The sequence below is a fragment of the Ictalurus furcatus genome, chromosome 13 (assembly GCF_023375685.1).
Source record: "Ictalurus furcatus strain D&B chromosome 13, Billie_1.0, whole genome shotgun sequence".
NCBI lineage: Eukaryota > Metazoa > Chordata > Actinopteri > Siluriformes > Ictaluridae > Ictalurus > Ictalurus furcatus.
In genome coordinates this window covers 27,656,144-27,672,386 of record NC_071267.1, presented here as the reverse complement: position 1 = coordinate 27,672,386, position 16,243 = coordinate 27,656,144, and the positions used below count along the sequence as shown (strand labels likewise).

Below are 16,243 nucleotides of genomic sequence, written 5' to 3'. Positions count from 1 at the left end.
GTCACTGTCTCTCTCTCTCTCTGTGTCTCTCTCTCGTTCTCTCTCTGTCTCTCTCTCTCTGTGTGTCTCTATTTTTCAAGTCGTTGAAGTATTACAGTATAAATGTATTAGCTGCCATTCCAGACTGTCTGGACTCACCCCGATAAGTTCTTGCTGGGAAGCAAGAGGGAATTATGGGAAAGGCTACAGTGGGTTGACCCGGTTATCTTGGGCTGTGGGAAAATCCGAGTCCCGTGAGTCACTCTGGCATGAAGTTGAGGCCACTTTGGTAATGTATGGACTAGCTGGGGCGTTTGCTCATGCACGGAGGATTCCCGGTGATGTTTTTACACCACATCCTGGAAGATTGCGGAAGAAAAAACATTCCCAAGCCCACCCATGCAGCTCAGCGCTTACTCATCTCACCTTATACATACGTGGCACTTCACACAGATTATACACATAAAAGCATTACAGGTTTAGTGCCAGGCAAAAAAAAAAAATAAATTGGAACTGCTGAATTCTGGATTGTGATTAGTCCGACGGTGTTGATGAATTTGTTTTAAATAACAGCAGCTCTGACAGTAGCACATCTGCACATCACAAGTTTCTCACAACTTCTTTCCACAACATTAACTACAACTATAAACTGATATAAAAGTACAATGTAACATTCTTTAATTAACAATCATTGGCAGTTGCTGTGGTATAAGTGGAATAAAACACTTCAGAACGTTCTGTTATTGGAAAATATAGGAACTCTTCGCATCAGGTAGCATTACACCCCCAACGGTCGATTGTTTCCCCGTAACAGCACCACGCAGAGTGTTTAATTCCTCACTGGAGTGTAAAATACAGTAACACCATCCGGGTACATCCTAACAATAATGTCTCAATAAATCAAGAGCCCGAAAAAATGTTTAAACAAAATAGAATGACCTCCAGACATTTTACTTTCATCCTTTTGTTATTCGCTATCGTTGGCTAGTTTATTCGCTTGCCTGAGAAGGTGTCCTGAAATATCAGCAGCAGTTAGGTATCTGTTAAGTACCTAACCTTGCAAACAAAGTCTAACCAGCTAGTAACCTTCGTTACCTGGATCGTTCTAACGAAACCTTTTTCCCTATCGGAAGACGGTTAGCTAGCATTTTAAGGCTTTATCGTCTAATTTTATGTAAATATGATGTAACTAAACTAATATTTCTTTGACACACGTCTTATAACTAACTCACGGAAATATATAATAGAAGATGTAGCTAATGCAGGTTACATGCTAGTTTCATTTTATAAGCTAGCTAGCTTTGTTATTCAGTGAGCGGAAAAACAGCTGCCGCTGATGATAGCTAATAAACAAAATTTTCAAAAGACGAATGATTTTTTTTTCCTTATAAATGAGACGGACAACTGTGATAATGCTACTGAGGCAAAATATCATTGTTGTTGTTGTTGTTGTTGTTGTTTTCTCCCAATAACGTTTTCAATAACAGTAATGATAATCTGCGCTCGTGTGGCTGTTGGAGATTTAACATTACCTGTTGTAATTTTCCATAACCTTCCTGTAGCTCCTGGAGTAGCATGACTAGCATGACTACTGTAAATCTATGCAATATTAAAACATAAAGCGTAAACATAGCTATATCTGCGTTGTGTAGTGTGGAAGGAGTATGTGGATGCTGGGAGTGTAAAGTTGTTCTTGTTCGCGTGCCCTGCCTTCATGTCTTTGTGGCGTCGGGTCTCTTTTTCTCACAAAGCAGAGCCAAGTTGTCCTGGCAGGGGACCGCTGGAATAAATTCAACAACGGTCCCACTGCTTGTTATTTTCGTTTAGCTATAAATGTGAAGAGCTGGTTTGAAATCAGTTCGGCTCTTTTCACTGCCTGTCTGCCTCAGATATCATGTTTTGGGTTTAGAGACGTTTAGAGAAGGAAACATGGCGTCATGCGGTCTACGGGAAGACAGAAAAGTAAAAAAAAAACATCGAATTAAAAATACACTCACCGTCCACTTTATTAGGAACACCTGCTCACCTGCTCATTTATGCAGTAATCTAATCAGCCAATCCTGTGGCGGCAGCACAATGTATGAACTCATGCAGACACAGCTCAAGAGCTTCAGTTAACGTTCACATCAAACATCAGTTAAGAGTTAAGAAAAAGTCTGATCTTTAAAGTGTGACGTGGTTGTTGGTGTCAGACGGGTTGGGTTCGAGTGTTTCAGAAAGTGCTGATCTCCAGGGGTTTTCACACACAGAGGTGTCTAGAGTTTACACAGGATGGTGCGAAAAACAGAAAACATTTGGGTGAGTGCCAGTTTTGTGGGTGGAAACGCCTCGTTGAGGAGAGAGGTCAGAGGAAAATGGCCAGATGGGTTCAATATGTAACTCATATAATCACTCTTTACATCCGTGGTGAGCAGAAAAGCATCTCAGAACGCACAACAACATCCAGTCTCGAGGTGGATGAGCTTCAACAGCAGAACAACACATCGGGTTCCACTCCTGTCAGCCAAGAACAGGAATCTGAGGCGATCGAGGGCACAGACTCACCCAAACCGGAGAGATGAAGATTAGAAAAAAAAAATCTCCTGGTCTTTTTCCAGTCTTCAGTTTTATAAATGTCAGTAGATATGTTAGAACGTTAATTAAACGCGCTAGATAAATTAAAAGCTTAAACAAACAAACAAACAAAAATATTGTTACAGCACAGTGATGCCATGTGTTTACTTGGGTTCATATGTTCCATCTCAGTACATAACTTCAACTTTCCACATGTAATCATATATTACTCGCATGGTCACGTGTGAAATGTACGTGATTCTTCTGTGGGATTCGGATTGTTCACTACAGGACTGAGTTGAACACGTCTAAAAGGGTTTTATTGAAGACTGCCCTCCATAATGTGCTGAGAGGGCTTTCATTTGAACAAACAGAGAAATCTCAAAAACCTAAGTGACTAATAATAATAATAATAATAAGAAGAAGAAGAAGAAGAAGAAGGAGAATACTTCACGTTACAAAATGATTGACTCTTCTAAAAGAGTCGTTCAAAAAAAAAGAAGAACCGATTCTTTTACGATTCTCCCATCATCACTAACGGGAGTGCACCATCGCGCGCATCAGTGAGCTCTGTGCGCTCGCGCTTCATCTCCTCCACACGCGATCACCGGAACAACGCAGATACACGTGAGGGGGAAAACCCCATAACAAACAAAAAAAAATATTCATCTTCAGAACAGACAAACCGACACCGACAGGACTGCGGATTTAAACTCATTTATGACCAACATTTGGAAATATTTTTTCTATAAATCGCGCGCGCATCACTGACCGGAGGAAAGAAAAGTGCACAGTGTAGATTCACGTGAAGGAGGAGGACAAGGAGCATAAAGTGTGGAACTGCTCGTGATGGATAAAGTTGATGGAGAGGAAGAGAATACACGCGCGTGGATGAAGCGGCATCCTGAATACAGCGTCATGACTTCCGGTCACCTAAATCCTAAAACCAGCATCATGCCGTGGAACTGCAGGGAGCCGAGGAATGTAGCGAACAGCGTGATGCCATCCTGTGAGGAACAGCGTGCTGCCACTGAGATGAACTCTGGAGTCATTTTACAGTGAAAAAGTGTGATGCCATCCTGCATGATGCCACTCTGGACTGAACAGTGCAAAGTTGTTTCCTAATAAACATTGTGACGTCATCCTGGGTGATTCCAGTGTACTATGAAAAGTGTGATGCCATTCTGCAGTAAACAAGCTTGATGCCGTCTGGTGTGATGCCACTGTGCAGTGAAGAGTGTGATGCCATTTTAAGAAGTCTGTCTTTTTACAGTGAAGCGTGTGATACTATTCTGTAAAGAGCAGTGCGATGCCATTCTGTTTCAAACAGTGCAACAAAATGTGTAATGCCTTTCATTTCGAAATGGGCCGCGTGATGCCACCCTGGGTGATGCCATTCTGCAGCGAACAGTCAATTCGCAATGAAAACAAGCATCAGACTCTCCTGCGCTGACTTCTGAGCGGCGCCATGCACTTGGCGGACGTGCTCGCGTGCATCGCGGTGCTCGCTGTCCTGGCGGTCTCGCTGCTGTCCAACGCGCTCGTGCTGATCTGCTTCGCGTGCAGCCCCGAGATCAGGAAGCGCGCGGCGTGCCTTTTCACGCTCAACCTGGCCACGTGCAACCTGATGCTCACCGTCACGAGCATGCCTCTCATGCTGCTCGCGCTCGCAGGCCACGCGCAGCCGGGAGGCGACGGGCTGTGTCGCGCGGCCGCCTTCCTCGAGACCTTCCTGAGCGCCAACGCCATGCTCACGGTGGCCGCGCTCAGCGTGGACGGCTGGATGGCGGTGGTCTTCCCGCTCAGCTACCGCTCCAGGATGCGCCACCGGGACGCCGCGCTCGCGCTCGCCTACGCGTGGGCGCACTCCGCGTGCTTCGCGGCGGCCGCTGCGTGCCTCTCGTGGCACGGCTACCACGGGCTCTACGCGTCGTGCACGCTGCGCGCCAACGCCTCCGCCGCCTCCAGCGTGCCTTTCGCCGCGTTCACGGCGGCCTTCCACGCGCTCACTTTCCTGCTGTCGCTCGTCGTGCTGTGCGTCGCCTACCTCAAAGTGCTCCGAGTCGCGCGCTTCCACTGCAAGCGCATTGACGTGATCACCATGCAGACCCTCGTGCTGCTCGTGGACATCCACCCCAGGTAAGAGACTCACGTGTGCGCATTACTCCCAACTCTTCAGTCTAGAGCCACTAACCATCCAAAGAACCAGCAGTGTAGTGGAAGAGTAGTAGATATTGGAAAGTGTGTGAAACCTCACACCTTACACGTGACGTTCGTGTGACTTTTCTGTAATCATGTGCAGAGGATATAAAAAGTCTACACACCCCTGTTAAAATGGCAGGTTCTTTCTTTTGAAGTGAAATGACACTGAGATAAATCATGTCAGATCTTTTCCCTTTAATGTGAAATTGCAACGTACACAAATAAAGTGAAAAACTATCAGGGGAAAAAAGGAGAAAAAAACAAACAAACGTACAGTAACCTGGTTGCATAAGTATACACACCCCTAATCTAACACTTTGTTGAAGCGCCTTCTGATTTTATTACACCACTCACCACTCTTCTAGGCTAAGAGTTTCTCTTGACTTGGCAGTATTGTCCCACTCATTCTTACAAAAACATTCTAGATCCATCAAATGTACAGTTTCCTGTGGTATCTCCTGCGCACAGCATGCTTCAGGTCACCCTACAGATTTGTAGCTGTTTTCAGGTCTGGGCTCGGGCCAGGTCATTCAATAACATTGATCTTCTTCTGGTTAAGCCGTTCCTTCATTGATTTGGATGTGTGCTTCGGGTCGTGCTGAAAGGTGAAGTTCCGTTTCATCTTTAGCTTACTAGCAGACACCTGAAGGTTTTGCACTAAAGAACCGACTGGTATTTATAGCTGTTCATGATTCCTTCCACCTTGTGTGGAAGAAAAGCAGCACGAACGCATGATGCCGCCACCACCGGGCTTCACTGTGGGGATGGTGTTCTTTTGAAGATGTGCTTCTTTGTGGAACTATTGCACCTTTTGGAATTGTTCTCATCAGACCATAACACATTTTGCCGAATGGTCAGATGTTCCTGCAGCTCCTTTACTGTTGCCGTAGGTCTCTCGCAGCCTCCCTGGTAAGTTTTTGTCTTGTCCGTTTGTACATTTTTGAGGGACGTCCTGTTCCTGGTGATGTCGCCGTGGCGGTCGATTTTCTCCACATGTTGATGACATCCTTCCCGGTGTTCCATGGTACATCTAATGTTTTGGAAATTCTTTTGTATCCCTCTCCCGATCAATATCTTTCGACAAGTGAGATACCGTACACGCTTGGGGAGCTCTTTGGCTTCAGCAGTCGGATGAAACCAAGAAGATACTCCTGAAGAAACTCCTACAGAAACAGCCGGGCTTTATTCGGGGTTCATCAGAATAATTTCATTGATGACGGCTGTATGATAATTTCTTTTGAACTTGAGATCGAGTGTGATTGGTTCATTCCGAACACAGCCACGTCCCCAATTATAAAAGGACATACACACTTATACAACCAGTATATATTTTTTTATTTTTCCCTAAAATGTTTGATCATTTTTGCCGTATTTTTTTTTAATCACGTCGTAACTTCACACTGCGGGTGGAAGGAAAACCTGCCGTTTAAACAGGGGTGTGTAGACTTTTCCTACCCACTGTATAATGAGAGTAAAAGGGTTCTGATTTAGCAGAGAGTGGTGAGAGAGTGCGGCGTGCGTTTAGCCTTAATGCACGCTGCTCGAGGGAACGCGCTGCTTTTTTTTTTTTTTTTGCGGCCGTGGTTCAGGACCTGTTAAAACGGCATTTCGTGTTGAGGCCAGAGACCTGAGGGGACAGGAGAAGAGCTGCGCACTAGCAGCCTGCACGCTTTTAACTCCAGCACACAGGCTTCATAACAACATTCTTGCCTACAGACTGCTGGAGTTGAACACATCTATTATTCATTTGATGCAGAAAAAAGTGCATAAATACGTCTGAAAGCTTCACAGCTGCTGCAGGTTAATAAAGAACACGGATGCGTCGGGACCGTTTATTTCACGCCGAGTACATGTTTAACGGTCCTTGACGATAGATACTGAAGTGAGAATCCTACTTACAGTAGTATTAATCAGTCAGAGTCTCTATGTCGGTTGCTTGTGTGTGTTTTTATGCTTTTGTGAGTTTCATGTCATAGACGTTATCGTGTTTAGACGGCACCTTTGACAGAGAATCTGACGGACAGCTGACCTGAGAGCGCAGAGCGGTATGGGTGAGCGTGGGCATTAAACATGAAGCGATGTGATGCGCGTTGTGCTTTGTGGCGAACGGAATTTGGAGTGTCAAGGGCGATTGCTCAGTGCTCGCTGAAGTGATGTGCTCTCATGTGGAACAGTTCCCCACTCGCGTGTCTTTATGTGCACCTCCAGCACATAAAGGTCCGTGCTCGCGGACGCTGCTCTACACCCTCAGGTCAGGTGGTCCATCGGGTTCGCGATTAAAGATGCTGTTTAAACTTGCGTTGTAGGATTCGCCGTAGTTCCTCATGATATTTTCACAGGGCACAGGATTAATGCAGCATGTATTAATCGTTGCATTAAAATCATGTTGGCTTGGCGGTTAAGGTTCGGGGTTACTGATCAGAAGGTCAGGGGTTCAAGCCCCAGCACTCCCAAGCTGCCACTGTTGCGCCCTTGAGCAAGGCCCTTAACCCTCTCTGCTCCAGGGGGCGCTGTATCATGGCCGACCCTGCGCTCTGACCGAAGAAAAGAATTTCACTGTGCTGTAATGTATACGTGATTAATAAAGACTCGTTCTCATGATAACAATGTTGATACATCATATTTGAGCATTTTTGTGTTTTTTTTTACAAGTATGAGTACTGATTCTGAGTACTGATTATGAGTACTGAAAAAAAAAAAAAAAAAAAAAAAAAAAATGATTCTTTACCTGTGTCAGCATCAATGCAACTCTAACTAAGAGGCTCGAATAAAATGTCACTATTCAGAATAAATGAATGCCTTGAATTAGTATCTCTCTAATTAATCCTGACAATTCACAGATATGGGTTTTTTTTAATACTGGGGGATGTATGAACACACACTGAACACACACTCGGTAACACGTGTCTGGTGTTGCAGCGTTCGACAGCGATGCCTGGAGGAACAGAGGAGGCGACGGCAGCGAGCAGCCAGGAAGATCAGCACATTCATTGGCACTTTTGTGCTTTGTTTCGCACCCTACGTGATCACAAGGTGAGAGCCCAACACACACACACACACACACACACACACACACACACCATATCTGAAAACGTGATGACAGGTCACACTCTCCAGAGTTCCACAGTCACCACTTCTGGGTCACTTCCTGGTTCTCCACTATATAAACCAGACATGAACGCCACACATCCCCCGCGAATGATTTCTATCACCTTGTATCCGAGTACGTTTGCGTTGTTGTGTGCCGTCATTATGTATGACCCTTTGATCATTGCAGTGCATTTCCTTTCTTGATTCTTTCTATGAAAGACTAGGGCTCTGTTAACGCTGTTATTTGGCTGGAGCTCTTCTTGTGGATTTTTACACGTCACCTGAATCTACATTGTTACACGCAGCTAGAACAACATTGCATCATTTAATAATTTAACCAGTTCTTTTTTTAGCACTACAACGAGGCCTAAACCCTGACAGGTATATTTCACACCACGGAAATACCAGTACCTGGACCAGTATGAGAAAACAAAACAAAAATCAAACCCTGGTGTGGATATTAGCAAAAAAACAACAAGCAACAACCAACATCTAGATGTGAACACAGCATAGGACTGGGCTTTAATTCAGTCTCATCTCAGGATTATTCGACTCTGACACCCGAACACGTGCCCGATGTACAGTAGGCAGTTCCTTTATGATTAGGACAGTAGAAAAGGGCATTGCGCATTATCACAGAGATGTCAGGATCTCCATTCTTCACTAGGAACAAAAACGGGGTCTTAATGGAGAACACCCATTCATCTGGAATCTAATCAGTGTCAGGATTAATCAGTGCTTGAAAAAAGCCTCGATATGTTTAAGAAACAGTGGAACTGAAAAGCCTCAAGGTCACAGATATGGGTTTAAAAAAAAAAAAGAGGTGTTTTACTGCTTCCTTTAGCCTGAACCCCAGAGGACCTGTACAGTGAACTGCTGTACACACACACACACACACACACACACACACACACACACACACACACACACCATGGGCTGACCTTGTGATCTGATCTGATCTGATCTGATGCCGCTTCTGCATGTTCAGTGTGTGCAGTTTGATGATATATCCCACGCAGTGACTTTTCCCCTGTACGTTCTTTATTATCATTCTTAAAGGAACACGAAATTATATTTACAGTATTCCTTTATATATATATATATATATATATATATATATATATATATATATATATATATATATATATATATATATATAGCTTTGATCAGGGCACACATTTGTCATGCCATTGTTTACGACAACCTCATGCAACGTCACAACGTTTATTCGTGTTCATTTTTGGCCGAGATCTTGCAGTGAGGACGGGAGAGTAACGTCGAACCGCTCGGTAAAGTCTTCTCCAGCGCATCCCGAAGACTTTCAGTGGGGTTAAGGTCAGGACTCTGTGGTGGCCAATTCATGCGTGAAAATGATTCCTCATGCTCCCTGATCCACTCTTTCACAATTTGAGCCTGATTAATCTTGGCGTTGTGATCCTGGAATATACCTGTGACGTCAGGGAAGAAAAAAAAAATCCATTGATGGGATAACCTGGTCATTCAGTGCTTTCATAATGTTGCTGAACCTGGACCTGACCAACTGAAGCAACCCTAGACCATAACACTGCCTCAGAGGCTTGTACAGTAGGCACTATTGCTTCTATTGCGCTTCCCTTCTCACCCTGACCCACCCATCGCGCTGGAGTAGGGTGAATCTAGATATATCAGATCACATGACCCTTTCCCATCGCACCACATCCAATCCTTACGCTCCCTGGCGAACTGAAGTCGTTTTTTTCCGATTATCCTCGCTAACAAATGGCTTTCTTGTGGCCACACACCTGTACAGTCCGAATCCTGTACGTTCTCGTCGCATTGCGCATGTGGAAATGCTCTTACTTTCACTGTTAAACATAGCCGTGAGTTCTGCGGTCGAGGTTTTTTCCGACGTGACTTCTCCAAGCGCTTTAAAGATCTTCACTCGAGACCAATCGAGATTTTTTTCAGACCACATTTCTCCCAGTTCACAAAAGTTCACCACAGTCCATCAGTCTCTCCTTCCCGGTTTAAACAATGCGTTGGACAGTTCTTAACCCAAATCCAGTCATTTCAGTGATCTCCTTAGTTGTTTTCTGTAATTCTTTAAAAGAATTGCTGCCGGCTGAAACATATTAATCACCGCAATAATGATCCAATCATACGCGCTTAAGTGTCTGCTCATTTAAATCCAAACAACGACCTTTTTTTTGGCCAGGCAGCATGATTTAATAATAATAATAATAATAATAATAAAGAGAATATGGGGAAAATCACTGATTCTGTATATCTTAAATGATCCTGTTTCAACCGCAAACTGATCACGAACCTGTCCTATTAATCAGCAGCTGAAAGGCGTATTCATTGCTTAATTAAATTTACGCTGTTATTAAGGGGGGAAAGGAATTTAATTCAATTCAATTTGATTTGATTTTATTTGTGTAGCGCGTTTAACAGTGGACGTTGTCTCAGAGCAGCTTTACAGAAACATATAAACACAGGACTGAGATTTTAAGTGTGTGGATTTATCTCTATTGAGCGAGACGGTGGTGACGGTGGTGAGGAAAAACTCCCTGAGATGATACGAGGAAGAAACCTTGAGAGGAACCGGACTCAGAAGGGAACCCGTCCTCATCTGGGGAACGACGGATAGTGTGAGAGTAAAAGAAAGTTCATTATGGTGTTTCTATGAAGTCTGTTTGTTGAACTAGTCCACTGTTCACTAAAAGAGACCTGAGTATAAAACTGTGTGACAATGTGGTCATTGTGGTACAATGTGGTCATTGCAGTCCCAAGGCCATCGCTAAGGCAACCGTAGTCCCAGCAACCACATTATAGAATTATGGAGTGGATAATGTCCGTACCTGACGATGAATACAGATACGATAAATCAGAAACGATTTACAAGAAAAATACAGATCACTTTTTCGATGTCTGATTTTTTTTCTTCTTCTTCCTGGTTTCAGGTCTTTTTGTGGCGTTTTTGAGAATTTCGCCGAGGGCTGGCATCCCTGCGTTTTATTCTTTTCGGCTCCTTTCTAACACGACTATTCCGCTCCATTACTAATCAAATTGTCATTTCACAAACCACAAAAGGCGTCTTAATTAAATTGCACAAAAGGCAGCGAATGCACGCGCGTTACAGACTGCAGGCATTGTGAAAGACAGCCGAGAGACATGGCCTCGGCGTCACTTTCGTCCCCCTTGTTCTGTCAATCATTAAAGTTCCTCCAGCAAAAGTTAAGTGAAATTCAGGACTCCAGCAATCATCAGTACTAACGGTACTCTTAATCTTCATGTGAGGCAGAAGTGAGCACTTGCAGGAGGTACATCAGTCCTGAGGATTTTTAATAATGCACAGCGCTGCACAATACAGCCAGCTTTCCTGTCGGATTCTTCGTACTCTGGGATTTCGGCAACGTCTTCAAGCAGAAAGCCGTTTGGGGAAAATGGACCGTCGGGTCACGCCCGGTGTGAACAGGAAGTGGATTATTCTGTCATTTTACAGCATGATACAAACGATCCGAGGCTCGCTGACGTCTTTTAACGCGGTATAAGTGTTTACCTGCAGTATTGTGGAGTATTATGTAACGTGAATCATACGTAACGATCTATACAGGGTATATGATGAGAAAGGAATTTTTTTTTAAAACCCCTGTTTTTCACCGTGTTCCATATTCATAGCGTATAACAGTATCCGAGGTATGAGTAAGCAGAACGAGGTTCCGTGTGCAGGAGCTGATTTTCTCACATCCTCACTGTGCTTGAGATATACATCTGCACTGCTGTGTGTGATATGCTAATGCGTGAAGAGCACAGCGCTCTATATCCAACTTGTCTTCCTCAAAAGATATGATGGATGTCTGTATTGTAATTAGAGCAAGCTCTGTGTGTGTGTGTGTGTGTGTGTGTGTGTGTGTGTGTGTGTGTGCCTAGCAGTCTCTGATGGTTCAGTGAATGTGTTGCCATTAATTAGATTTCCAGAGAAGAGACTTGATGCTCAGGATTATAACAAAATAACGAGGCACAGATTTTATAAATGCCCGTGGCTGTCATACAGTAAAGATGGAAATTCTCAACATCCTCTTTGTGTGTGTGTGTGTGTGTGTGTGTGTGTGCTCAGAATTACAGCTCAAGATCGGAATACCCGGTCACAGTGGCGTAAAACGAGGCATTTTATCCGAGGAGAGAATGTGAAAACTCTTTCTCGTTATCAGAACCTCTAACTCTAACACTTTTTATAGATAATACGTGTGGAGTTCTGGGAAAACCCATCGGAAGTCATCAGACACCGGGCCAAAATGATAGCTCTGCTTTATTATCAATATATTTCACCAAAATGATGTGAAATGTATTTTTATTTAGGCGATTTTCTAGCCTGGCCTCTGCGTCTGCCTGAAAACATCTGTATAAAGATGTGCAGAACCTCACTAGGTCCGAGTGTTTCCTTACGATTCGTGCCACAGCGAAACAGACATACGCCTAAAACAGCTCGGCTTGTAATCAGATCACGGCCGTCGACATGTCTGCGATGCAAAAGAGAAACGCGTTCCGTTCGTCTTCAGAACTATAAATAGGGTTTTTTTATATATATATATTTATTAATTTCTTTAAAGAGTTTTCCCAGACTGCCACGCATATTTGTCCAACTTATTTTTACTCTGCAATGCAGGCTGTGCTCACTGGGAACGTAGTAAAGCAACGATGTCCTAAGAAGACGTTTTGTAGGACGTCCAGGCAGACGAAGACGAGACATCGAATTTGATCGGGGCCCAAAAATAGACATTTATTTAAGAGCCACGTCTGGGGGAACGACAGACATCCGAAGCAACTGCGTACAGAAAGAGGACGTTTTAAATGTAAAATATTATCCTCTTAATAAGATTAAAAAGCACTGCTGGGAAACACGATAGGGATAAGCTGAAACGACGGCCCAGAGCGGTTATGAAGAGTGGAAGTGGCCGAGCGGGAGGGGAACGCGCTGATAAGTTAAATATAAAGCGGGGACAAAGGAAACGGCGAGAGGAAAATGCAATCGGAGCTTCTTCGGGGTTTTTCCAGCTTACAGTTCATTCCTTAGATTCAATCCAGACCTCTAGCTGCAAGCTAGGCGTGCTATACCGCTGTGCTTTTATTCATTAAGTATAAGGACACACTCCAGAGAGTCACGAGTCTGTTTATCCAAGCAGTCCCAGGCTACACGGTCATACCACCAGGAGACATTGTCCTCTCGGGCAAATCCATCATCATAACTAAAAGGAGACGGGCGAAAAAACATTTTCAGAAGCAAAACTGCAAAAATGAGATAGACAAGGACTGTAAAGTAGGACGACTAAAACAAGAAAGAAAGAGATCGTAAATTAAGGACACACACACACACACACACACCGGGGAATAGATACAGGAATATTTACACACACCGTGCTGCTTGAACAGGGCCCTGTTTCCAAAGACAGGCAATATGTGCCCGATGCTATAGACAGATTCTCAACCTTTTGTAACTAAAGCCCCCCCCCCAAGCCTATCCCCCAGTCCCAACACCCCCCCCCCCACACACACACACACACACGGAGACCAGGTGTAATGATTATCTATTCTACATAAAATCTGTTTATATATAACCTAATCTATAATCTGTTTTAGATAGGTAGATAGATAGATAGATAGATAGATAGATAGATAGATAGATAGACAGATAGATCAACTGTGTTTGTGTTTTTGTTCTTTTTTTAATTACTTTTCATAACTTTTATGATTTTACAGAACTATTTAACGGACAGGTGAATGATCAAAAATGTTTCTGAACACTATAACTACTCTGAACAAGAGAACTTGGCATGCTGCATTCCATTCGTCTTGCGTTCTAAAAACATTCGCGTACGAATTACGCAAATCGGGACGGAGGGCGTGTCTCGTCGGCGATGACGTTGTTAAATCTCCATCTCTCGGTCCCTCACTGAACAGAGCAGGCGCAGGGAGAGGTGCGAGTGCAGCGGGAAAGCGAGACCTCGCGCTTGTAGGACAGAACCGGTGATATTTGGAAAGTCGCTAAGGTCTGTCCAAAACGTCGCTAGATTTGTCTCTAAGTGCTTTTTTTTTTTTTCTGCAAAAAAGTCTGAAAAGAGGCTACGTTGGCAACACTGGTCTGCACTGACAGTTAGATAAAAGGCAGCTAAGCTCCGCCTCTCCCCAGCGAAAAGAAAATGCAGAAGGAGAGGGAACACAGAGTTTTTCATTTTATTTGAAAAGCAATAAAATACACCGAGTACCCAGATGATGCCCTGCCTGTGTTTTTTTTTTTTTTTTGAAAACAATTTGCGCCCCCCTTCCGATCTCTCCCCCTGCGCCCCCCTGTTTGAGAACCGCTGCTATAATAAAATAATCAGTGACAGGGTGGTGGGATGAAGCGGATGTACAATAGTTTCACCTCCTACAGCCTCACAAGCACACCCTGTTTCTCTAGAAACGATGTACGCTGTGCTGAACTTTTACTACCTCTGGGCGGAAACCCAACACTGCTCTCACCATGAGAGCACCATCTCTGCTGAGAAGCATGGTGGCGGTAGTGTAACGATGGCAGTATAATGTTCAGTGTTCCCATTGGCCACTTTGTTCTTTCTCTGACTAATCCCCTCTTTACCCGGTCACTGATGTTGGTGGACAATCTCCAGTAGACAGACTCAAGGTTGTTCCGTATTCTGTTGAATTTTAATCACGGATTTAACGTCACTTCACAAGAAGTTCAAAGTTTGGGATATTTCTTTTTAGTATTGATACTTTTCCAGAGCTTTGATCTGGACTTGTTTCGGTAGCTTGTTGGACTTCATGATGTTCTCTGACAAACTCTTCATTTAGAGTCCAGGTGTATTTATATTGAGATCATGTGACACTTTAATTGCACAAAAGTTCAACTCCATTTAACTAATCGCATGACTTCTGATGGTAACAGGTTGCACCAGAACTAATTTTCACAGCAAAGGGGTGAACACTTATGCAATCAAAACTTTCATTTGTAAATAATTTTGCAGACTATATTGATTTTTGCTCCCACTTCAGTCCTGTGGGGCATTTTGTGTAGATTCGTGACATAAAATCCCAATGATCTCAGTTCTAGGTTGCAAAAAATGATTTAAAAAAATAAAAAATCAAGGTACAGACTGCGTTTCTAACAAACTCTTTAAATGCAGTGGTAGAATTTGTGAAGGGTGTGTTTAGTTTATATATGGGCTCACACATTAATTATGTCGCATCCATCAATTATGCCCATCTCTCCCAGTCAAAGACACGCCCAAAGCCCACCGCCTGCAGGCGGACCCTTCTTGTCTTTTCAGGTCTAAATGATGTGGGACATAAAATAGATTAAAGACGCCAGTGTTTTTCAGTTCCTCCTGTACTGCACTTATTAGTATGTTCCTGCTCACAGGAAGGGCTGTTTAATCAGATGATGAGTCGTGGCAGGATTTTTGGTGCAGGATAAACACTAAAATATGCAGCGTAGGAGTACATGAACAGCAGGATTGAATCTTGGAAGCTGTGTTGGAGTATGGATAATAGTATGAATTTGACAGAATTTCATTAAACCCCTCGTGTTACGTGATTTGGTAGTAAATATGCTGACTTTAACGCTAAAATTTCCCTCTGTTTGTCTGTCATAGGCTTGTGGAACTTTGGCCTGCAGTTCCTATAAATCAACACTGGGGGGTGCTGTGTAAATGTCTGGCCTACAGTAAAGCAGCATGTGACCCCTTCGTCTACTCCCTGCTCCGGCACCAGTACCGGAAAGCCTGCACTGACATCATCAACCGGATCCTAAAGATCCGGAGGTCTATGAACTCGTCAGACGAGTGGCAGCGAGCAAACGGTCCCAACACCGTCGTTCAGGCCATGGAGCTACCAGGAACACTGAAGGAATGTACAGCGTAAAAAACAAAAACAGGTGTGATGATGATGAGGAGCTTCTACGCACAAGAACTGTGAAGATTCCACTCTACCCAAATGATCCACTGGAGATTCCAGAACGGTCCGTTCTCTAGAATGGACAATTGTAATTCAAGAGTTTCAAGGATTTTTAGAACCCCCCCCCCACAGATTCTGGAGAATTTTGAGGAATTTAGGGTGTCTACAACATTCTGGAGAGTTCTGGAGCGTCTTGCTTTTCTAGAGCGGAAGTTAGACACTTCCAGAGAAAAACATTTTCGAAAACAGAAGATCTGTCGAGTTCTGGAGAGTTCCACATACTACAGTGGAGGTTTCTTTTCAGGGGAGTTCCAGAGAGAGTTGTTTTCTCCACGTTTTGGCGAAAATCCATTCTGTAAAACATGTGATTTTACTGATTTCCAGAGAATTTCAGTCTCTATGTTTTAACCTTTACATCTGGAGCGTTTCATTCTTTAGAGCGGTAGATCTGTGAGAGTTCTTCTCAACGGCACGATGGGAGATTTTG

At 43.8% G+C, this 16,243-nt stretch overlaps 1 protein-coding gene across 1 annotated transcript; it reads left to right on the top strand.

The window, feature by feature from the left end:
- Positions 1-3,378: 3,378 nt before the first annotated feature.
- On the top strand, positions 3,379-15,847 carry gpr26 (G protein-coupled receptor 26). Its single transcript, XM_053640620.1, has 3 exons — positions 3,379-4,671; positions 7,654-7,767; positions 15,456-15,847. The coding sequence occupies exons 1-3, from the start codon at positions 4,001-4,003 to the stop codon at positions 15,721-15,723; spliced, it is 1,053 nt and encodes a 350-aa protein (XP_053496595.1). The 5' UTR covers positions 3,379-4,000; the 3' UTR covers positions 15,724-15,847.
- Positions 15,848-16,243: the final 396 nt, after the last annotated feature.